We start from the raw sequence: 23,150 nt of genomic DNA, 5'->3' as shown, positions 1-23,150 counted from the left end.
CCTCCAAACTTGGGCTGCTTTTTCTCCTATCCCCAGTGCTTTAGATTTCACAGAAATTTCCAGGGAAAAGTCATCTTTGGAACCCATTTACCGCCCCTCCCAGGGATCTTGCCTTTTACCCGCCCCCGCCCCCGCCCCCGCATGACCCCCTGAAATTTTTGCCAGTTAAACAACGCATTTAAATAAAAGGTGTTTTTTTCTGTTTTTATTCAGCATTTTAGTGGTTTCAACTGGAAGGACCATTCAGGGTAGCGAGACTATTGTAACACTGGAGAAGAAAGTTTTTATCCTTTCTAAAATTCCTTTTTCTTTCCTCCACTCCATGTTTCCCTCATATCAAACAGCTCTCCACAGTCACTCCTCAAAACTCCCAGATAAAGACAGAAGGAGAGACAGGGGAGGGCTAGTGGATATTGAGAAAGTGAAAAGGCCAATGGATTCAAGTTTTCAATGAAATCAAAGAAGTGTGTCATGGAAGTAACCTGAATGGGTAAATCAGGGGGTAGAGAGTTGTAGTCATAGAGGAGAATATGTGATAGTCTATATCATATCATACATTAGGAAACCTAAGGAGAGGTCCACTATCTCACTCAAAGTCACAGTAGTAAAAGACAGAACAAGGCCTGGAAGCCAGGTTCCCTGTTTCCAGGATTCACATATGAAGCTAGGAGAGTGTTAAGGCATACATACCTTGCCATAGTCAATGACTGGCAGTTCAATGTTGGGGAAAAGATCTTGCACAATAGCATTGAACAGTGGAACATCAACTGATGTAAGCTTGGCAATATTCATATCTCTCATTGACAGTAGCAGAACCTGGATGGGAAAAGACAGAGACTCAGCCATGAGGAGAGAGTTCCTAGGCTCAGGGGTGGAGACCAAGAACAATGGATACACCAGAGTGAGTCCTTAGCAACACAACAGGTAAAACTTGAGCAACACAGGGTTTAAGGCATGAGGGTGGGAATCTCAATCAGGGGCAAGAAAGGGTCTGAAAAACATTAGTGAAGGCACACAGGACCAGTGGCAATAGAAGTTAAGGTCCAAGGGCCATGTCCTTGATCTACCTCTTCATCAGTCATTTCTGGCTTTAGGCGACGCTTCTTGCCAGCGTAGCGTAGGAGGGAGGTGAGGGCCCGGAGGCCAAAGTCATAGTGGTCCTGTCTGGAGAGCTGCTGCACAGCCAGTGAGTAGAGCGTGTACACCTTCTTGGCCAGGACCTGAGAACCAAATGGAAGAGGAAACAACCCATCTCCCCATAAACCCCCCTCTTAATCTAGGAATAGTTACAGATACCAGAAGCTGGTCAAGGACTTGAAGCACCTGGGAGGTGCTCTGTGGACAGTTCTGATGGAAGATCTGGTGAACTGTCCTATTATTAGTTAGTGACATGGTGGAAGGCAGACCTCCCTCCTCTGAATTCTTCTGCCTTCATCCTACTGATAATGGTCTAAGTCCTTGTAGGATAAGTTGATTGTGAGACCTTCAGGGGGTTCCTCTGTTCAGGGAATAATTATGGAAGGGAAATAAAATAACTGGAATAAAGGGATTCTAGAGATACCTTGCAGTTTCCAAAGCCCTCTCCAAAAAGAATGATTTCCGCAATAAGTACAGAATCAGGCACCACCATGGCAATTGGACGAAACATGGACTTCAGATTTTCAGGAAGCTCTGTGCGACCAGCATAACCTGGAAAACAACTCCATTATTTAGAATCCCTGCATTTCCTTATTTTGACTTGCTTCCCAAAACCCACTTCCCTATCAATTCCATTTTGCCCAACCCTAGCTCTATCCTTAACTTTCTCTCCAAGTCCAACTCTAAGATTACAGCCCTGAATCTTCCCATTGTACTTTGACCTTCTTTCCTCTCTGTCTTTTCCTTACTTCCTGCATGGGCCTGTTTCAAATTGAAATTAAAGGGCTGCTTATTTCCCATCTTTCCAAGTTCTATGTAGTTCAACATCAGTCCTGATAGAAATTACAGCTGTTTCTTTCATTCTTCTCAGGACCTCAACTCTTTCTATGTTCTCTCCTACACCTTCCCCTAGAGCTATGGGATAGTAATGAGAGACTTGGGCCTAGCACTTTCAGAGATTCTGCTTCCTACACAAGGGACAGCTGGTAAACCAGAACTCTGGGAGTTAGCCCAATGAGAGAAGATAACTAAGACTAAGGTTACATATAGACACATAAGTGGTTATTGATCCCTTTAGAGAGATTGTATTCCTCCTTCTAGAAAATTGCATGTATATCTTTCTCTTGCCCTTTGTAGTCTTTAGCCTGGCAAGAACTCTAGCACCAAGCTGCATTCCCAGTTTCACTCTCTGTTATCTTTAGCCAGATTTTCCTTTGGAAGGGGGAAACAGGAGGTGCAGTTATTTGCCCTGGACAAGCACAGCTCTCCAGTCACATTCCCAGAAGTCCCATCCACTCCCTTACACCTACCAGGATTCATGGTAATAAAGATTCCACAAGACCACACTAGATTTATTTCAAAGCCTTCAAAATGGAAACGAGTGAGGTTGGCAGCCAAAGCAGTTAGGATGGACAGGATCTGCTGGGCCACCACAGACAGTACCTCGATGTTGATGCGGTTAAACTCATCAAAGCAGCCCCAGGCTCCGGACTATAGAGGGAGGGAGGCAAGGTCACTGGGAGCAAGAAAATTTCCCCAAGACACTACAAAGCATAGCTACCATACTCTTCCTTAAAATGTTCAGTAGGTGAGGTGGCTCCAACATTGGAGATGCCAGAGGGCACCAGAGTAGCACTGTCATGGCTTCTGGACAGAGATTTCCATCCAATAGGACAGGCTGGGTTGCAAAGAGACTGGGGCAGGGAATTTGTGTATATTGAGTTCTACTGTGTGCCAGACATTTTCTGTGTATGATTTTTTTTTTTTTTTTGGCAGGGGGTGGGGAGGGTGGGGAAGGATTGGTGGGGATGGGTACCGGGGATAGAACTCAAGGGCACTCAACCACTGAACCACATCCCCAGCCCTATTTTGTATTTTATTTAGAGACAGTGTCTCAGTTGCTTAGCACCTCATTGTTGCTGAGGCTGGCTTTGAACTCACGATCCTTCTGCCTCAGCCTCTCGAGCCACTGGGATTCTAGGCATGCACCACCACACCCAGCTATCTGTGTATGATCTTGTTTAATCTTTATATAATCTTTTGATTTTGTAAACAAGCAACATGAAATTCAGGGAGATACAAGGACTTCTCAAATTTTTAGAATTATTTCAGATTACACAATGATGGAAGCTATGAAACATTGAACCAGAATTGGATTTCAGTTGATTTTCTGATACTAAAAGATGTGTAAGGGACAGATTAATCAGGATGCTGACCTGGGCCAGGCCTGAGTACATTCGGCCCATGGATTTATAATCCAGGCCCTCCGAGCAGTTGACCACAATGACATAATAGCCAAGGGCCTTTCCCAGGTCCTTGACAGTCTCTGTCTTCCCAGTTCCTGCTGGGCCTTTGGGGGAGCCCCCTCGATGTAGGTGCAATGCCGTGGTCAATGTCATGTAACACCTGGGAATTGAGGACAGGACTTGGTAAGACTCCTAAAAGTCTCTCTCAACTCCTCACCCCAACCCCAACCACCTCCTTCCTCCCTGAGAGCAGACCTGTCTGTCAGAGGGGTGATGACCAGCCGGCCAGAGTTACCCAGGTACTCATAACCATACTGAAACTGTGTGTTGGTCTGGCGGATCATACAATCATCAAGATCCTGGGGAAAGAGGGCAGAACAAGATGGAAATTGTCTGGTAGGAATAGGGAGAGCTGTGGTAATGGATCCCAGAGGGAAGGGGGTTACAAATAATTAGGATTTCCACTTTAGAGCTAGAAGGGGGGAATGATTTTTTATTATTATTACTACTACTACTACTACTACTACTAGGGATTGAACCCAAAGGTGTTTAACAACTGAGCCACATTCCCAGCCCTTTTTATGTTTTTTGTTTTGTTTTTTAATTTGAGACAGGGTCTTACTAAGTTGTTCAAGGCCTTGCTAAGTGGCTGAAGCTGGCTTTGAATTCTTGCCTCAGCCTCCCAACTTGCTGGGATTACAGGTGTGCGCCACCATGCCCAGTGTAGGAGGGAATGGTTTATTATCAACATGGAAAATGGGCTTCAGATTGCATGTCCACCCTGATCCATGGCAGCAGCTAAGTCCCAATCAAGCAATGCCTATTGTGAGCACTGCCTAGAACAATTATTTACCCCTCCTGAATTAAGAGGTGAAACACTATTAAGAACTGGAGTAGGGTATTATGAGAGGGCTAAAGGTTGGGTTAGATTGTTATTGCATTTAGGAAACATGATTTTAATTCTGGGAATAAGATAAGTTTTAGGGTAAGAGAGTAGGATACCTTCTCCCAGTAGAATCGAAGTTGGCTGAGCCAGTCAAAGGCATTGACATCCATGAGGCCACTTTTATAAAGCTTCTCTAATACATCCCGGGCATGAACTTCTATCGTCACCAGAGCCACAATTTTAAGCCGCATGATCTTGGTCAAGTTCCCCCTGATGGCTTCTGAATATTTATTTAGTATTGACACCTGTGGAATGAGGCAGCAGGGCAGAACAGATGCAGCAAGGCTCCCAAGCCAAACTGCACCTTATCCCAATTTAACACTTCAACCCCAAAGCTGATCCCATCCACACCTAACAGCCATGTGGGAAAATCAAATTCTGTTCCACACCAAACTCTCCTCACTGGAATTCTGTCACAAAGTACCCTTATTCTAGCCCTTTTGCACCAACTGCTTCTCCTCCTCCTCCTCCCCTTCCTCCTCCTCCTCCTCCTCCTTCTTTTTTTTCTAATTTTCTCTCTAGCTAATCACCTCCCTCCCGGCAATTCCTACTCCAGGCCTATCCCATACTTGAAGAGCTTCCCACCTGTTTCTTCTTCATGACCTTGAGGATTTTCTTATCTCCCCGATCCTTAGCTGTCATCAGGCACTTGGTGACATCTGCTGTCCACTGGATCTGACTGGCGGTGATCACCATCTGAGCAAGTGCAGAAGCCAATTCTAAGGCCCTGCTTTTGGCCACCCACACAGCACAGCTCCTGAGTTCCAGCCTCTTCGGGGAGTAGAGGCTTCCTCAACCAGGTTCTCATTGTGCCTATTCTGCTCTAAAGGATGGGGCATGTATGTGCCTCAGGTCAGGAGCTACAGGTCCAGCATGTAGGATACACACCCACAGCCCACAAAGTGGGGCAAGAAACCTTTCTTTGTTTTGTGCATCTCTAGAATCTGTTTATCCACTTGCTGGTGACCTCCATCTTCTTGTTCCCCATTTTTGTTGAAAACAGCTTACCTGTCCAGCCCATTCCTTCACCCATTTGTCCCTTTTATTGAGGAACTTCCTGAGGGCCATGCGGCAGTTCCGGAGAAGATCCCGCAGGGTCACCCTCATGGTCCGTTCCACATCACCAAGCCAAGACTGGAGAGAGGTGGAAGAACAGGATGGTATGGCTTCAGGGTCAGAGGCAAGACTCCCCAAAGGGAAGGTACTTGGGAAAAAGCACTCCAGGGCTTAGGAACTAGGAGGAAAGCAAGACCTGGACAACATCTGGCTTGGGTCACCAAGAGAAATGGAGGCCAGGGGTGCAGAGTATCTGATTTTCAAGAGGAAATTTAAGTTCAAGGCAGAGGTTATGGTTGACAGAAATGGGGGGTGGGAGGGGAACAGGTCACTGAAAAAGCAACTAGTATTCATCTCTTCATGGAGATGTTCTCACCTTGTAGAACCAAGCAGACTTTCTAACGGGAAAAAGAATCAACTTGGTTCTTAGACCCTCATCACCACTCACCTCCACAGGACCGTCTAAGAGTACTGAGTGGAGGAAATCAACATATTCGCCATCACCTGAGAACATTCCCACAGCTTCCCATTTGCCGCCGGACCCCCCAATCTGTAGAAAAGAGAAGTTCTTAATAGACTGGCCTGCCCAAGTTTGATATCTGCCTAGAAGTATTTGGGCTTTTTGAGGGTAATTTCTTCTTCTCACCCCTCCTCTCAATATTACCAATTCTAAAAAGTTCGGCACTGTGACAATCTAGAATCATTAACATCACTTCTGTTGGGAGGGCATGGTCCCCTCCAAAATCTTGAACATCTTGACATCACCATCCTTTCCCTGCCCTCCATCCCATCATGGCCACCTCTACTGACCTTCTGGATTTTCAGCAATTTGATATTGTCAAAGCATTTTTTGAGATGTGGTTGCACTGCCTCTGGGTTGCGAGACTGGCCCAGAATCTCCAGTAGGTCATCATTGGATAAGAAGTAGAAGCGGGGGAAAATATGGCGCTTGGTCTCTAAATACATATCCAGAGACTTCTGAATGTCCTCCAAGATTGTGTTCATTTCTATCAATTTGTCCAGGAGCCCTGGGAAGAAGAGCAGTGAATGACATTTGGTGGTCTTTTCACCATTGTCCTGAGTAGATCTGGGGTCCCCAACTCTATTTACTTTGCCAGATATGGAATTTTGGGTTATAGATTGCCATAAGGGCTTTTGAAAGCAGAGAAACATCCCCAATCCCTCTGTCATGTTTAGCCCATGCTCATCATTAACTCATATTCAAGTATTCATTACGCTCTATTATACATTTGTTATACATCGTATGTGATTTCACAATTTCACTGTCCCATCAGTCTTGGAACAACTATCCTAACTACCTAAGAACTTGGGGCTCCATGAGTCAACCCAGCAGCTTCTGAAAATTAGAGATTATTCTCCATTTACATAATCCAACAAGTTAAATCAACCAACTTAAAATCCTATCACTTGCACACAGTGAAAGAGGTCTGTAACCAACGGGGTTGCCAGTGTCCCTCATGACATAGTAAAAAGGGTTCTAGACTGGGAGACAGAAGACCGCCACTCTAATGGCAGTTTTTACATCTACTAGCTTGTTATTAACCTTGTTGAGTTTTGACCTATTTATCTGTAAAATAGCAATAAGATCCATCTCAAAGGACAATTCAAAATATTAATAAAATGTATTCCCATTTGTGGGTTCCTGGTTGTCTTCACTTTTCTCCCAGCCTATTTTGCTATCCCTTAGTTCTTGGTTTTCCCCTGTCTTCCCAGTTTCTAGTTTTTTCAAGATGCTGTGATTTCAAACAGTGTCTCCAGGCTGTTGGAACCTTGAGAGATCACCTGAGTAACCCTGAAGACCATGGGGCCACTCAGTAGCCTCAGACCAGATGGATTTGTTCTGTGCATTCAACAGGAGGATTGCTGTTCTTAGAGCTTTGCTTATAAATTGTTCCAAAATATAATCTTTTTAATTATCTCAAATATTGTTAGTTGTTGTCACTCACTTTGCATTTGTTGACTTACATTTTATCAGGATAATTAAAGTTATTTTTTTGTATGTGTATACTCAAGTTGCTTGGGAAAATGAAGAATAATTAGTCTAGTCCTAGGCAAAATAAAGAAGTCCTCCATATCCCCTCTGGAAATTTTCTTCTCCGAGTATCTGTCATTCTAGGTGCTCGTTGTCAGCCCTGACTCCCTGATTCTTTATTCTAATTCACCCCAATCATCCAGGCCTCAACATGTATACTTCTGATCTTTCTTCCCCAATCCCTACCCCAACCCCATGTCTGTCAAAACACCTACAATAAAGACTAGTTCATTTGGTAACCTTATTAAAGCCAATGTAATAATAGTTAAAAACAACCAAGGGTTTTCTTTTTTAATATTTATTTTTTAGTTTTTAGGTGGACACAACATCTTTATTTTATTTTTATGTGGTGCTGAAAATCGAACCCAGTGCCTCACGCATGCTAGGCAAGTGCGCTACCACTTGTGCCACGTCCCCAGCCCTAACCAAGGGTTTTCTAGGTGCCATTTAAGGCTATAAGTGCTTCACTTGTGTTATCTCATTTCCCTACAGCACCTTACTTAAGTGTACTCACTGAATGAATCAGCTAGAGAAGAAGAATGGTTCTCCTTCAGGGCCACTGAGACATGATGCTGTAAATCACACACTTACCTTTGTGCCAAAAATTATACTGGGACTGTTTCATACTCCTTTATAATCCTTACAAAAACCTGGTGAGACTGCTATCCTAACCTCCTAGAACAGATGAGGAAACTGTAGTATAGAGGACACAAGCTGCCCAAGACTACATTTCAGACTTGAACGCATAGCTGTCTGATTCCATACCCCATACCCCGTGCTCTTAACCTCTGTGTTGGATTCCATTCCCATACTTATTGCATTTGATTTGCTAAATTATTCTCATTCAATGCTTAGAAGAGGCAATGGTGACAGGAAGTGTTATAATGGTCAGGTATAAAATCAGTCTTTCAATAAATAAAACATGTGGCCATATACATAGACCCAACTGAAGCTATGTCTAAGCAAGAGGCCATGGAGCTCTGACCTGGGTGATGGGTGCTCCGAAGAGCATTATTGTCCTTGTTCATTCGGTCCATGATGGATTTCCAGTTGTTGTTGACCTGGTCAAATAAGGCTGATTCATTGGGCAGCTGCTTGCGGATGTCCTCTCCTAGGAAGATATTCTGAGGGGCCATGGAATTGGGGTGAGAAACTGTATCTCAGATACTCTCCTCTGCTCCCTGCTCCCAGACCAGGGATGATGACTGAATAGAAGACACAGAGCTTTAGGAACCAATGGGCAATATGTTCAAGTTGGGATTGGCAAGTCAGGTGGCTGGGTCCAAGAAGGAAAATGAAATGAAACTCTGGAAAGAACTAAGGCCTACCAGGAAGGGAATCTAAGGTGAGGGTTAAGAACCAAGGATTGGACTGCTGGATCCTAGATAAGGTGTGAACTTGAGAGACAGAAAAATGAAGTTGACAACAAGACAGATGTCTAGGTCCTAAGCACACAAAGGTGTAGAAGTAGGAAGTAGGAAGAACTCAGGCACCGTGTCCTGACCTCCAGGTACATCCACTGACGCTGCACTGTGAGCACCATCTCAATAACCTCCAAAATGAGGGAGAGGCAACGTTCCCAGTGGTCCACATCCTTCTCAAAGGACTTCACAAAACGTGATGCCTTCATGGTCGACAGAGCTACCTGGTTATCTTCCAGTGCCTGGAATACTTCTTCTGTACCTCTGGGCCAAAAGGGGTCAAAGTCACAGTCCATGCCCATCTGCCAAAACTGGGTCCCCACTCCATAGCCCAGATCACATGGCCCTCCCCTCTCCTGTAGCCCTGGGTCCCTCTCTACCTGAGGCGGTGATGGCCCTTGTCCTTGTAGGGAATTATATCTAGCTGCGTCGTGTCCCAGGTCTTGGCAATGTTTTGTAAGGCCTGTGCAGAGAAGTTGAGGGACAGAAAGAACAATCACTATATAGTCCCCAAGGGGAAGACTAGCTGAAAGGGGCCCTCAGATTAGAAACAGTTGAAAGCCTGTGGGAGCAAGGATGGGAGAGGATTGAGTCATACCACTTCTATGGCCAGCTCTTTGGTTGCTGAGGCAGAGATTTCTGCAATTTTCTCCACATGCTGATCCATCCCAAGCGCCACAATCTGCTCCAAGGTGAAACTTTCAGATTCCTGATCAAACTCCCGTTGGATCTCATCCCTGATCTGGTCCCAGTGCCTGCAGCCCAAAACAGGAAGTCTGACTGAGAGGCCAGACACGAGGCCTCCTGAAAGGGTCAACATCATCCCTAGGGCTCAAGTGATAGAACATTTACCTAGTATGCTTGCGGCCCTGAGTTCCATCCCCAGAGCACATGCAAGCACACACAAACGCACACACACACACACACACACATGAATAAAAGAAAATCACTCCCTGTGCTTCTACCCACTGGGACATTATGATTCTGGGTATTTATTAATTCATGATTCAACAGATTTTACTAGATAGGCTCTAAGGTGCAATCTTAGACACCCTGAGGAATACAAAGATTGATGCCACCCTCCAGGAGTTGATTCTCTGGAGAGGGAGTTAAGACAGGTGTGCACACGGAAAGCTCAATAAATCATTGCAGGTTTACACGGATCATGTGCTGAGACAAGGGTTTTATGTGAAACAGCACATTTAATCCTTTCAACTACTCCATAAATTAGAAAGTATTACTATTCCACTTTGAAAGCAGAGAAACTGAGACTTAGAGAGTTAAATAACTTAAGAAAATAAAGGGGTTAGGTTGTAATGCTTTGGGCAGTCTCATCACATAGGTGAAACATTGCCAAAAACATTACACTGGAGGCAATGCAATAGAATTAAAATTATTTCTCCAAAATGGGTGAAATCAACATAAGTGTCCATCAAACAGGTAAAGAAAATGTGGCAGAATATTGTTCCACCTTTAACAAAAAGGAAATTCTGCCATTTGTGGCACCACAGATGAACCTGGAGGACTTTATGTGAAGTGAAATAAGGCAGCACAGGAAGGCAAATATTAGATGATCTCACTTATATGTTCAATCTAAAGAGGTCAGATCACAGAAGCAGAGTAGAATGGTGGTTCCCAGGGGCTGGAGGTGGGAGGAGGGAAGCGAGATGTTGGTCCCGTACAAAATTTCAGTTAGATAGGAGCAACAGTTTGAGAGATCTATTGTACAACATGATGAAGATAGTTGATAACAATGTATTGCATGCTTGAAAAATCACTGAATAGATTTTAAACGTTCTCACCACGCACACAAAAAATAAGTACTGAAGTAATCCATATGTTAATCTGCTCAAGTTAGCTATTTCACAATGTACACCTATTTCAAAAAAGTCAAGTTGTACACTATAAATATAACATAATTTTTGTCAATTAAAAAGTAAATTTGGGGGCTGGGTTGTGGCTCAGTAGTAGAGTGTTTGCCTAGCATGTGAGGCACTAGGTTCAATTCTTAGCAGTATATATAAATAAATGAATAAAATAAAGGTCCATCAAAAACTAAAAATGTAAATAAATAAATAAATTGGGGGGGTTGGAGGTGTAGCTCAGGGGCAGAGTGTTTGCTGAGCATGTGTGAGGCCCTGTGTTCATTCCCAGCACCTTGAAAAAGATAAATATATAAAAGATGAAAAAGAAAAACATTTAAATTTATTTTTTTTATTTGTAGTCGGACACAATATCTTTATTTTACTTATTTATTTTTAGGTGGTGCTAAGGATGGAACCCAGGGTCTCGCCTGCCTTAGGCAAGCGCTCTATCACTGAGCCCCAGCCCCAGCCCTGAAAAACAAAAGCATTTAAAACAAACAAAACAGATGCACCCAAGAGGACAGAGGGAATGCTCAAGCTGTGGATGCTGTGGCGGGGAGGACTGAAAGGAGCAGGAGGTAGCCCAGGCCAGGCGAGCAGAGTGGTCGCCCTGGAAGCCGAGGGGCAGCCTCACCTGTCTCTGAGGGCAGGGTTCCGCAGATCTGAGATGAGAGGCATGGTCCTCTTGAACTGCTCTATTTTGGAGCGAGTGGTTTCAATAATTTCCCAGTTTTTGTCCTGAGCAGAAGTGGGAAGAATTAGAAGACCCAAAAGGCCTTTTGGAGACCAGTTCCCCTTCCTCAGATGGCCCATCTGAGCCTCCCTGTCCTGTCTCCACACACCTTATACTCTTTGGCTAGTCTTGTGAGGCGACGGAACAGCCCATGGGCCATAGACTCCATGGCCTCTGTTTGCAGGGTCAGGAACCGGCCGGTCTTCCACTGACTCCAGTTCTCCTCCCAGTCCCGGGTGATCTCCCACACTTGCTGGAGCGCATCCAGCTCCTGCATGGCAGGCAGCAAGTCATCAGGTGAAGTGGCCCAGTCTCGCTCCTCCCTGACAGTTGCTCATTTGCTCCTCTCATTCCTCCAGAGCTAGTCCCTCCAGGGTATAGTACTGCCTCCCCAGTTCACTTCGCTTGCCTTAAGGGCTCATCAAATGATAAGCACAGAAAAAGATCCTCAACATTGTTAGTCACTAGGGAAATGCAAATTAAAAACCTCAGTGAGAGATACCACTTCACACCCACTAAGATGGCTAGAACCAAAAAAAAAAAAAAAAAAAAAAATTAAAAGAAAAATAAGCGTTGGCAAGGACACAGAGAAAAAATAGGAATCCTAGTACAGTGCTAGTGGGAATATAAAATGGTGCAGCTGCTATGGAAAATAGCTTTGGCAGTGCCTCAAACACTTCAACAGAGTCACCATATGATCCAGCAATTCTATTGCTGGGTTTACACCCATGAGAATTAGAAACAGGTGTTCAAGCAAATATAAGTATACCCATGTTCGTAGCAACACTATTCACTACAGCTGAAAGGCTGAAACAACCCAAACACCTACAACTGGAGAATGGATGAACAAAATGGGGTAAATAAAAAAAAACAATGGAATATTACTAAGGCATAAAAAGGAATGGAGTACTGATGCATGCTCCAACATGGATGAAAACTGAAAGATACTATGTCAAGTGAAAGAAGTCCAGAGGCAAAAGCCCACATGTGTTTCTGTTTATGTGAAATATCTAGAATGGGCAGATCCATATATATGGAAAATAAATCAGTAATTGTCAGGGGTGGAGGAGAGAGGGGATGGGAGTGACTGCTAAGGCATTCGTAATTTCCTTTTGGAGTAATAAAATGTCTTGGATCTAGACAGAAGCAATGGCTGTGAATGCCACATGATTGCTCATTTTAAAATGGCTAATCATGTTATGAGAATGCCAGTACATTCTAAAAAAACTACATGTGAGCTCATCTCCCCAGTCCAGCTATGTTTTCAAGACCCTGGGGTACTGTTCTCCTGACCCTTGCTCCTCATCCCCGGTTCCCTCAGGGGCCTATCTCAGCAGGACACCTTCTCCAGGTTCTGAAGGTCCTTGGAGGCCGGTTGCTCGATCTTGAAGATGCCCAGGTTGGAGCGGAGAGTGTTTTCTTCTTCACGCATGGCCATCAACATGGCCCGCAGCTGTGCGATCTGTTCCAGGGCAACCACGTAGCCCACGCTGCTGGAGAAGGGGCCTGGGGAGTTTCAAGGGCAGCTCAGTTTCCTGCTCAATTCCCTGGTACCCTGAAAGGATGGCTATGGTTCTCCTATCTCTTTGTAGGCAAGTCTCACTTCTTACATGAGAGAGGGAAAGGATGGAGAGTAAGAGGGAATACAGGCAGCACTGAGAAAATGATAAGTGTGGCTGGAGAATCAGAAACAGATGGAATATGGGCAGGTGAGGTAAGAACACTGGAGATATGAGCCGGGCTGCGGCCTTCACCCCAAAACCAGTGACAATAGCTGCATTCATCGTCTTCCCTGCTGAGGACTCTTTCCTCCTCCCATTCTGTTCTCTCCTTCCCAGGACAGAGGCTAAAGAAGGGAAGAGGGCTGGGGCTGGGGCTGGGGCTCAGGGGTAGAGTGCTTGCGCATTTGTGAGGCACTGGGTTAGATTCTTAGCACCATCACATAAATAAATCGTTATTATGAAAAGAAAAAGAAGAAGGCGGAGAGGTAGAGTACCTTTGAAGCTGAAATCTTCCAGAAGGTTGTGTGCTTTCTTCTTGAAATCATCAGCAGAGTGAATAAGGCCTGTCTTGAATTTTTCCTTGTGTTTCTTGAGCATTTGTTCACTTTCCATCAAAGTTTGTTGGAAAGCGATCCACTCCCCATTCAGACTGTCCAGCATCTCTAGCACCTGGGTACATCAGAGAGAGGAGGAGGAGCCATGAACAGGATGACTGTCATTCTCACAAATGCTTTGTTGTGGCTAGAATGGAACCCAGGGCCTTGTGCTGCTAGGCAAGCGCTCTACCATTGAGATCCATCCCAGTCCTTTGCTAATGTTTTTAAGGTCTCTTTTTTATTTTCTAGATTAGAGTTCATAGACAAGCTTTTTGGGGAAGATGGTGTCTCACTGTGTTGCCCATGCTGGCCTTGAACTCCTGGGCTCAAAGGATCCTCCCAACTCAGACTGAGTAGCTAGGATTACAGGCTCATTTCCCTACATGCAGCTCATGGATGAGTTTCACAGGGGCAATGAGGACCCAAGAAATCAAGCAGGGAGTTGCTGGGCCTAAAAGAAACCTATACACTGAACAGAAATACCATTTGAATTAGCTTTGCTCTCAGGGGTTGAATCTTGAGCCTCTTCCTCCTCTCTCTTCTCTGCACTGCCCCCTGACAGCACCACAGTTCCCCACAAACTGCTGCCACCGGTATGGGTCTAATTTGGGTGCACCAAAGAACTGCTGGAACTTACATCATCTGGAACCGGCACCTCGTACTTTTCCAGAATGGTAAATTGCTCGTGGATGGGAGGGATCTGGCTCTCCACATTGGGCAAATCGTGCTGCAGTGTATCCATGAGCTGCAGACTGACCCCTAGTTCCTCTAGTGTCTGGGGAGGGCGGCTGATTCTAAAGGCCAGCAAAGGGAGCACTGTAGGCAGAAAGCGCAGGACCTCCCCCGCCCCCACCTTCACACCTGTAGGAGCCCGCCCTACTTCTCTGCATTCTGCTTCAGGTAAGTATGCAGCTCCAGCAGGCGCCCCGCTGCCATCTCCTTGAGCAGAGTTGTGAACTTATTCTGCCACTCATTGCAATGCTGCACCAGCGAGAACTTGAGGTGTGAACAGTCCAGGAGCACGAACTGGATGTTGAGGACCGTCTCCTCCTTCTGCACATTGTTAGCCACTTCTGTGTAGCTGTAAGAGCCCCAGATTTGCACTAGCATGTTTTCTTTCTTCCCAGATGTGCCCCCTCCCCCAACACTGGTTCAAGTTCTCATTTCCTTCCTTCTCTAGAGGGTTCTCTTACTTCCTGGTGTCTCCTGGGCCAACCCAACCCTAGAAGACAACTGTGACTGTGTCAATTTCCTAATCACCTACTACAAGGGACTGGAGATGCAGCTGAGTGGTAGAGCCCTTGCCTAGCATGCACAAGGACCTGGGTTTGATCCTCAGCACTGCAAAAAATAAAACAAAGCCCAATCACTGGAGATGAAATAATGGTCATACTCCTTCTTCTGATATCCAAGGTCTTAGAGTTGCATGGGTCTGGATTGAGCTCATGTTTTGCTGCTTTCTAATTTGTGACCTCAGGCAGGGTCTCACTATGTTGCCCAGGCTGGCTTTGAACTCCTGGGCTCAAGTGATCCTCCTGCCTCAGCCTCCTAAGTAACTGGGACTACAGGGTCCTGCCATTGTGCCTAGCCCAAGTATTTGTTGTCATTGTTGTTGTTGTTGTTTTGTTGTTTTTTAACTGTCCTGAATCTTCGTTTCCTCTTCTGTAACATGACAGTGATAATGGAACATATCTCATGAGGTTGTTTAGAGGACCGGCTTCTGGATATAAGTCCCTTCACATACTTCTCATGCTTTAGATTTCTCACTATGTGAGAAACATGCTTCTGGAGCTCAACTTTACCTCTGCTTGTGCTATTTCCTCTACAAACAATGCCCTCCCCTCTGTGCAGGCTGAAATCCTACCTACCCTATAAAGAGCAGCCTCAAAGTTACTTCATAAAGCCTTTCCTGATGCCCCCAGTTGAATTTTTTTTCTTTCTGCTGTAATATGGAATTTTAAATGTCCCCCCAAAGGTCCATGTATTACAAACTTAGTCCCCAGCTTTCAATATTGAGAGTGGTGGATACCTTAAGAGGTGGGCACAGCAGGAAGCCTACTGGTCCCTGGGTGCACACCCTTGAGGATTTACTGCTTTGCGTCCTGCCATCAGAGACCATAGACCCCAAAGCAATGGAGTCAACTGGTCATGCACTAAAACCTCCAAAACTGTGGTTGAAACAAACCTTTTCTCTTTATAAGTCTATTGCCTCAGGTAATGTTACAGTAACAGAAAGCTGATATCACAACTTCCATTGACCTGTCCTGGCACCTGTACACCTTAGTCAAAGTGTGCATCACACTGAAGCTTGCATAACCATAACTAGTCCATTTGCACAGTTCCTTAGAGTTCACAAGGTGTTCTCACATATATTTGATGATCTTACAATGTCCTAAGGTAGGTAGCATAACATCTAATATCTATAGACACACAGTGCCTGCATCTGCCCTCTCCAGACCCTTTCCCTAGTTTCTGGGTTCTTTCCTCCTCCTCCAGTTAATCCTCTGATGTTCCACCTTATTCACTCACCGAGCAATGTCAGCATCAAAAGAAGAGACAGGGGGGTTAAGGCGCTGGTAACGACGAATAAAGGAGTCCTTGTTGATTTCCCAGATTTCCCGATACATATCCCAGGTCTTGAGGTAGTTCTGCAGCAGACTGGCATTGTTAGTCATGCCACTGCTAATCTGGGCTTGGATCTTCTTTATGTCCTCATCTCGCTCTTGAAAGGATCCAGAAAGATACTTCTCGTTGATATCCACCCCAGCCCAAGTTCCAGCCTTGCCCCTGGGTACTGTCCTCAACCTTCCACTGTAACACCAGTTCCCGAAAGAAGTACTGCTCAAACATAACAATTATAAAACAATGGAGGAGGAAGAAAGTGAAAGTATGATTCTTAGTGTCTCCTCCACAAGATCAGAGATCTCTCCTGTGGGGCCTCTTCAAGCCAAGCTACAGTCTCAAACTTGTCTCTGCTCATTTCCCACCCAATTCCCAAATATCACGAGCATCAGTCACCTAATCTCTCCACCATCCCACCCCTGCTCCCTTCCCTAATCTGGTCCCCTGAATGGATATTTCATGGAGATGACTGGCCCAATATGTCTGCAAACATCCCTGGTCTCTCCTTCTAGCTCCACCGAGGCCTAAGCCTCTGATAGTTCCACTCCTGACACTCCCCCTAGTGCTCGCTCACCCACGATTATATGGATGGGATCCCGGTGAAATTTGCGCTTGGAGAGGATTTCGGGAAGGTGGCGGAAGACAGAGATGGTAGAAAAGAGGTGACTGCCAATGTCATTGACCACACCTGCCAAAGTCTGCAGAGTGGGTGAGAATTCCACCTGTGAGGAGCACAACAGAGAGGACCTTAGCACAGCCCATGGAGGAGACAAGCCTCAAGATTAGTGAGGCATGTATAAAGAAAATGTGAAACACATATGTATGTATGTATGTATATATGTACATACATACATACACGTATATATATGTGTGTGTGTGTGTGTGTGTGTGTGTGTGTATACACACACACACACATACACACACGGAGTTTTATTCACCCATATAGAAGAATGAAATTATGTCATTTGCAGGAAAATGAATGGAACATGAGAACATTATGTTAAGTAAAAGAAATCAAACTCAGAAAGTCAAGGCTCATGTTTTCTCTTATATGTAGACGCTAGAGAGGAAAAAGGAAAAGAAAGTTGAGTGGGGGGAATCTCATGAAAATTGAAGGGAGATCAATAGAGTAGAGGAAAGTGACCGGGGGAGGTAAGGAGGAGAAAGGGGAAATACTGGGGAGTAATACTGGGAAAATTATATTGTTACATTGTTTGCATATACAAATATGTAACAACAAATCTCCCCATATAATTATAATGCACCAATAAAAAATATGGAATTTAAAAAAAAACTGGTAAAGCTGAATGCTTCAGAACCAGATCCAGTGGCCACAGCTGAAAATCAAGGTCAAGGACCAAGTTTAGGAATCAAGGGAAATTGGTAAATAAGGTGTGATAGCTTTAGGATGTTGACACACTGGTCCCTACCTTTGCTACACCTCCCTGCACATCATTCTGCAAAATGACAAGGACTCGAAAAAGTGGGTTTGGAGTGGACTTCCCATCCCCATTGATGGCCTTGGATAGTTCCAGCAGCGACCACTTCACATTCAGGCGCAAAGCATCCTCCATCATGTGGTCCAGCCGGATGGTGTACAGCATCCACTGCTGCTGAATCTGGTAGGGAAAGAGCCAAGAGCAAAAGAAACCCTCAGGGGAAACAGGGGAAATCCTGGGAAATGAGAACCAGCCAATAGGGAAAGAAACAGGTGCTTAAATAAAAAGGCAAGATGCTGAGTTCGACAGGAAGATTGAAAGCGGACTGAAACAGGAGTACAGTAGGATGTTTGAGAAACACTCACTGTCAAAAAAAAAAAAAATGGAGGGTGGTGAGGACAAGAGAATGGTCCAATGGGACTTAGAGACTGTGGCCTTTTTAAAACCACAAAGCCCTAGCCACAGGAGCCTACCTCAGGGCCATCATTCTTGAAGACTTCATAGGAGTTGGTCATGATGGCCACCACATCCTCGTGCAGGCTCATCAATTTCTGCTGTATAGCTGCCCGATGTTCTTTTTGGTCCTCCTCAAATTCCAGGTCCCTGTATACTCGTTTGCCACTAATTCGAACCAACAGTGTCTCTGACATCTCTTGGGCCCGCCAGCCAATGGTCAGAGTGGAAGCCTTGAAGTCATTCACAATCATCTGCACCTGGAGTCAGACCCCACCCATGGTCTATAGATGGCCACTTTCTAGGAACTAATATATCTTCCACTGAACTGCCCCAGCACCATGCATACTTGGACACACCTCCTGTTGGGGAGTTTCAGTTGGGAAAGAGACCCTCTGGACCTGATTCTACCCTCTCAGAATCAGGTCTGATTCTGTCCTCCACCTAGAGTTGCTGACACATGAAAGTGCTTTCCTAAGCACCCTTAATTTCTTTTACAATACTCTCAGGTCTCTCCACCATTACCCAAGACTCAGGTATGGGTTGCCATACACCAGCCTTTCCCTCAATCTTGCAGCCCTTTAGGGTCTCCCAGTCATGGCTTACCTTGCTGGCATGTATGCGGCAGTCCGTGATGAAGAAAGCACTGGCCCCCTTTAAGGCCCAATGCAGCTTCTTGAGTCCAGGGTGAATCTTCTTATCCAGGAATCGAATACGCTCTTTGAACAGGGCCTGCTCATCTTCGGACAGCATGGCTATAATCCTGCATATAATAAAGGACTGGTAGCTGGTGGGGACAAGTTCTGAAGACCTCTCCTCCACACCTGGAAAGATCTGAAAGTTCAATTCTAGACTAGTGGTTTCCAAAGAAACTTTCTGTGGTGATGGAAATGTTCTACAATATGTGTTGTTCGATACTATATCCACTAGTCACATGTGACTATGGAGCCCTTGAAATATGGCCTGTGCTATAGGTACCTGAAATTTTTATTTATTTATTTACTTACTTACTTATGATGTTGAACATTGAACCCAGGTCCTCATTCATGCTAGGTGGGTGCTCTTTACCACTGACCCACATCACTCATTACTTTTTATTTTAATTAATTATCTTAAATGGAAATAACCACATGCAGGTAGAAGCTACCATACTAAATATGGCAGTTCTAGACACTCAGATGCTTTGTTCCATCCCCTTAGACTTTCACTAGACTGAGAAAGATACCTTCTGTGATCTGAATGATTGATTTCCCTAAATTCATATGTTGAAATCCTCACTCCCAAGGTGACTGTATTAGGCAGTGGGGCCTTTGGAAGGTGATTGGGTCATGAGGATAAATAGAGAAGGCCTGAGAAAGCTCCCATCTCACATTGGGACACAGTGAGAAGGTAATCATCTATGAACCAGGAAATGGGCCTTTATCAGACACTGAATCTGCCTGAAACTTCATCTTGAACTTCCCAGCCTCCAGAACTCTGAGCAATGAATTTCTGTTGTTCATAAGTCACCCAGTCTACGGTATTTTGTTATAGCAACCTGAACTTACTAAGACAGTACTTAACCCAGGACAAGGCCTCACTCCAGAGAGGGGTAACAGGGGTTCAGAGACCAAGGGGATAGGAGTGAGATGGGAGCAGCTTGGCCTTGGTTCAGTGATTCTGCTATCTGTGTCCATGACCCCAGTGTGACCCAGTTTCATTCTTAGAGAAATGCCCTGTGTGGTGGGAAGGAATCTGATTGTTTTTGCTCTCTTCTCTACAGCTGGAAGACAAAACTACAAAGGACAGAAATCATTATGGGGCCACAAGAGAAAGCACAGGGAAACTTCTGTGTGTGTGATGGACAAAATGTAAAATTCAAACTATAAGGAGTGGACAACATCATGGGGCAGAGAAGAAAAAGAGGAGGAATAAAATAACATCTAGAAGGGATGCAGTGAGGCCTGGAGCCCTACCTGTTGTAGTCTCGGGCAACGAGTAGCAGATTCTCCCGCAGAATGCGCAGGTCCTCTGCTCGTTCAGCTACGTTCACCACGTAATGGGGTATCTCAAACAGCAGCCGCTCCCAGTAGTCAATCTCCAAAAAGAGAATCAGAAGGGTCCTTGAAAGAAAAAAAAAAAAGAAAGCAGAGCAGTTGAGGGGAAGAACTCAAAGGGACAAACTGGAACCAACAGCGGAACAAGGGGCTTGGGACTGGGAAGCACAAAAGAACAGAGTTAGGAGATGAAGTGGAACTTCCAAGTGACAAAGACTGACCAGACACAGTTACATTTGCTCTTTCCCCAAAATATTAGAACAACAGTAAAGTCGATTTCTAGGCGTCAAAGGCATAGCCCACAGGTGTGAGGAGATGACAATTAAGGAATTCTGGAAGTTGAAAAGCTGATGACTAAGGAGCGAGGGGGAATTACAAGCCAGGGGTGGGGACAAGCCCCAGGGGTGGGGCTTTCTTTTTTGAAAGGGCAGGGATACTGGGGATTGAATTTAGGGACACTCAACCACTGAGCCACATCCCCAGCCCTGTTTTATATTTTATTTAGAGACAGGGTCTCACTGAGTTGCTTAGTGCCTCATCTTTGCTGAGGCTGGCTTTGAACTTGTGATCCTCCTGACTAAGCCTTCAGAGCCGCTGGGATTACAGGCATACGCCACCGCACCCAGCTGTCACCTGGCTTTCTAAGGGCCAGAGGATGGTGGCTTCAAAGAAATCTCTTAGAAGAGCAGTTGAAGTTGGGACTCAAAGAGGAAGACCAGTGGAAAGTTGAAGAAACATTTCTCTCCCTGTCTCTTCCCTACTAGGCACAGTAAAGAAGTGCCCTTCCCTCACCCAAGAAAGTCACTGAAGGTTTATTCTCTGGCAGAAGCAGTACAGACACAAACAGGGAGCCTTTGGTTTGGGGGCCCCAGATTGAGTTGAAGAAAAGAGTGAGTTACTGAAAGCAGTGGGGGTTACATACTGAACATTAAGACCCCAGCCTTGTTTCCTACTCAGAAATCCACACTCTGGAAGCAGGACCTATGCTCCCAGGAACAGTTTAGAAAATTCTTTTCTGTGGCCTCTGACCAGCCTAAAAGAACAAGTTTAAGAATGTTGACCTTGAGAGTCACCCTGAAAACAGCCCACCCAGATGACTCTACAGTGAGGTTCACAGTTGACAAGCCCTACCTGCCTCTCACCAGAGCTTCCAATGGCTTCCAATTCCCTTCCTTAAGAATGAACACAACACCAAGGATCACAAGACATTAGATTCTGCCTTTCCTAGCAGTGATGGTAGAGGCCCAAACAAACAGAAGCTAGAAGGGAACAAGAGGACTGCTCAACTCAAATAAGAAAAGCCAACAAGATTGTCACTAACATCCTCAGAGAAATAAAGAGACAGAGAAGATCATCCATGAACCAAGAATATGATGCTACAAAAAGGAACACTAAAAGGGCTGGGGTTGGGGCTCAGTGGTAGAGCACTTGCCTAGCACATGTGAGGCACTGGGTTCAATTCTCAGCACCACATAAATAAATAAATATTTTTTTCTTTTTTAAAAAGGAACATTATAAAAACTCTTAGAAGTTAGAAATAATAGTAGAAACATTTAAAAATCAAAAGAAAGATCAGGCATGGGGGTACACACCTGTAATCCCCATTAACCACTGGGGAAGCTGAGACAGGAAAATCAAAAGTTCAAGGCCAACCTCAGCAATTTTGTGAGACCCTGACTCCAACTTAAATAAAAAGAGCTGGGATGTAGCTCAGTGCTTACCTAGTATATGCAAGCCTTGGATTTACTCCCAAATACAGAAAAAAATAATTGAAAGACATAAAATTGACAGAAATCTCTCAGAAGGTAGAGAAAAAGAGTCGGGGGGGGGGGCGGGGAGAGGACTTTCTGTGGAAAAAAGAATAAGAAACATTTCATTAATAATGTTGGGTTTTTTAAAAAATGTACTAGAATGGTAATGTTTGGGGAATACTGGGTTGAGTATTAAAATTACTTTTACTTCTTTTCCCCTTATTAAATGGCATACCAGAACATTTTAAGCTGCATATGCAACTTTTATCCTAAGCACCTGAATTTTCTCACATCTGATGAATTTCTCCTCCTTCCTACTCCAGCTGCCACTACCCTGTCACATCCTGGAACCTGTTCACAGTTCCTCCACTCTAAGACACCCATTCACACAACCTCAGTGCAGATGCGTCCTCCTCCCTCCCACTCCAGAACTTTCCTCAAGTTTTCCCAGCCCACCAGTTCTCTGACCTCAGTGGGTCCTTTAGGCCCACAGGCCATGGTACTGGCTCTCAGACCCCTCCTTTCTTCACTTCTTCCTCCACCGTCTCAGCTGTCTTTTATTTATTATTTATCTAATTATTGATTGGTGCTCATGATTGAAACCAGGGTCTCATATATGCTAAGCACGCATTTCCTCTACTGAGCTACACCCTAGCCCTTGCCCTTTATTTTAACCGTTCTCTTGCCAAACTTCACTCTTCCATCTCATTGCTTAGTCTAAACCACCTAACATAAACCCCAATACTGGTGAAATCCAATGTTCTTCACACCAAGCCCTGAGTAATGCTGGAGAAAGCTACCAGGCCATGAAGACTAGCTCACTGCCCTCTCAAGGTCCCTCTCCCACCAGGCTCCCCAGGCTGCCTCCTGCTCTCTCAAGGGATTATTTGCAAGCCCTTTCCCCTTTTCTCAAAGCTGTTCTCCCACACCTCCAACAGAAAGCCTCACCTCCTAGTCACAGGAAAAAAAAAAAAAAAAAAAACCCTCCATCCACTTCCTGCTATAAAATTTGTAAACTTACCTGTCTCCACAGCTAGACTCTTTCCAGTTATGACAGGAGAGCAGGAGAGTCCCTCCTCCCACAGAAGCTGAACCCTCCTCCAGGATTCTGATCTAATGCTGTTTCCTGCCATCTTCTCGAACTCTCCTCTACCCTCAACCTACTTGCTTCTTCCCATGACTGAAATACAGCCAAGTTTCTATGGCCTTAAAAAAGAAATAAAAGAAAAGCAACTCTCCCTTGACTCCTATCCTCCTGCAAGCAACACACTTTCCTCCCCCTCACAACCTGCCT

At 45.0% G+C, this 23,150-nt stretch overlaps 1 protein-coding gene across 2 annotated transcripts in view; it reads right to left on the bottom strand.

Annotated features, from left to right (window-relative positions):
* Positions 1 to 23,150, bottom strand: part of Dnah2 (dynein axonemal heavy chain 2) — a 104,450-nt gene that overhangs the window by 50,292 nt on the left and 31,008 nt on the right. For both annotated transcript variants that reach the window (XM_076869827.1, XM_076869826.1), the window contains exons 13-39: positions 20,025 to 20,171; positions 18,676 to 18,832; positions 18,090 to 18,329; positions 17,608 to 17,796; positions 16,752 to 16,899; positions 16,085 to 16,277; positions 14,436 to 14,636; positions 14,193 to 14,349; positions 13,454 to 13,628; positions 12,800 to 12,963; positions 11,567 to 11,728; positions 11,359 to 11,462; positions 9,458 to 9,614; positions 9,240 to 9,322; positions 8,943 to 9,123; positions 8,424 to 8,562; positions 6,196 to 6,413; positions 5,834 to 5,935; positions 5,338 to 5,463; positions 4,915 to 5,025; positions 4,386 to 4,574; positions 3,639 to 3,742; positions 3,354 to 3,543; positions 2,448 to 2,628; positions 1,562 to 1,689; positions 1,068 to 1,220; positions 691 to 816 (exon numbers count right to left, since the gene is read on the bottom strand). In XM_076869827.1, coding sequence (XP_076725942.1) covers positions 691 to 816; positions 1,068 to 1,220; positions 1,562 to 1,689; positions 2,448 to 2,628; positions 3,354 to 3,543; positions 3,639 to 3,742; positions 4,386 to 4,574; positions 4,915 to 5,025; positions 5,338 to 5,463; positions 5,834 to 5,935; positions 6,196 to 6,413; positions 8,424 to 8,562; positions 8,943 to 9,123; positions 9,240 to 9,322; positions 9,458 to 9,614; positions 11,359 to 11,462; positions 11,567 to 11,728; positions 12,800 to 12,963; positions 13,454 to 13,628; positions 14,193 to 14,349; positions 14,436 to 14,636; positions 16,085 to 16,277; positions 16,752 to 16,899; positions 17,608 to 17,796; positions 18,090 to 18,329; positions 18,676 to 18,832; positions 20,025 to 20,171 — 4,225 coding nt within the window. The remainder of the gene's footprint in view (positions 1 to 690; positions 817 to 1,067; positions 1,221 to 1,561; positions 1,690 to 2,447; positions 2,629 to 3,353; positions 3,544 to 3,638; positions 3,743 to 4,385; positions 4,575 to 4,914; positions 5,026 to 5,337; positions 5,464 to 5,833; positions 5,936 to 6,195; positions 6,414 to 8,423; positions 8,563 to 8,942; positions 9,124 to 9,239; positions 9,323 to 9,457; positions 9,615 to 11,358; positions 11,463 to 11,566; positions 11,729 to 12,799; positions 12,964 to 13,453; positions 13,629 to 14,192; positions 14,350 to 14,435; positions 14,637 to 16,084; positions 16,278 to 16,751; positions 16,900 to 17,607; positions 17,797 to 18,089; positions 18,330 to 18,675; positions 18,833 to 20,024; positions 20,172 to 23,150) is intronic.

Source organism: Callospermophilus lateralis, chromosome 11 (assembly GCF_048772815.1).
Source record: "Callospermophilus lateralis isolate mCalLat2 chromosome 11, mCalLat2.hap1, whole genome shotgun sequence".
Classification (NCBI taxonomy): domain Eukaryota; kingdom Metazoa; phylum Chordata; class Mammalia; order Rodentia; family Sciuridae; genus Callospermophilus; species Callospermophilus lateralis.
Note: the sequence above shows the minus strand (reverse complement) of the source record. Positions and strands in the feature narration are given on the sequence as shown.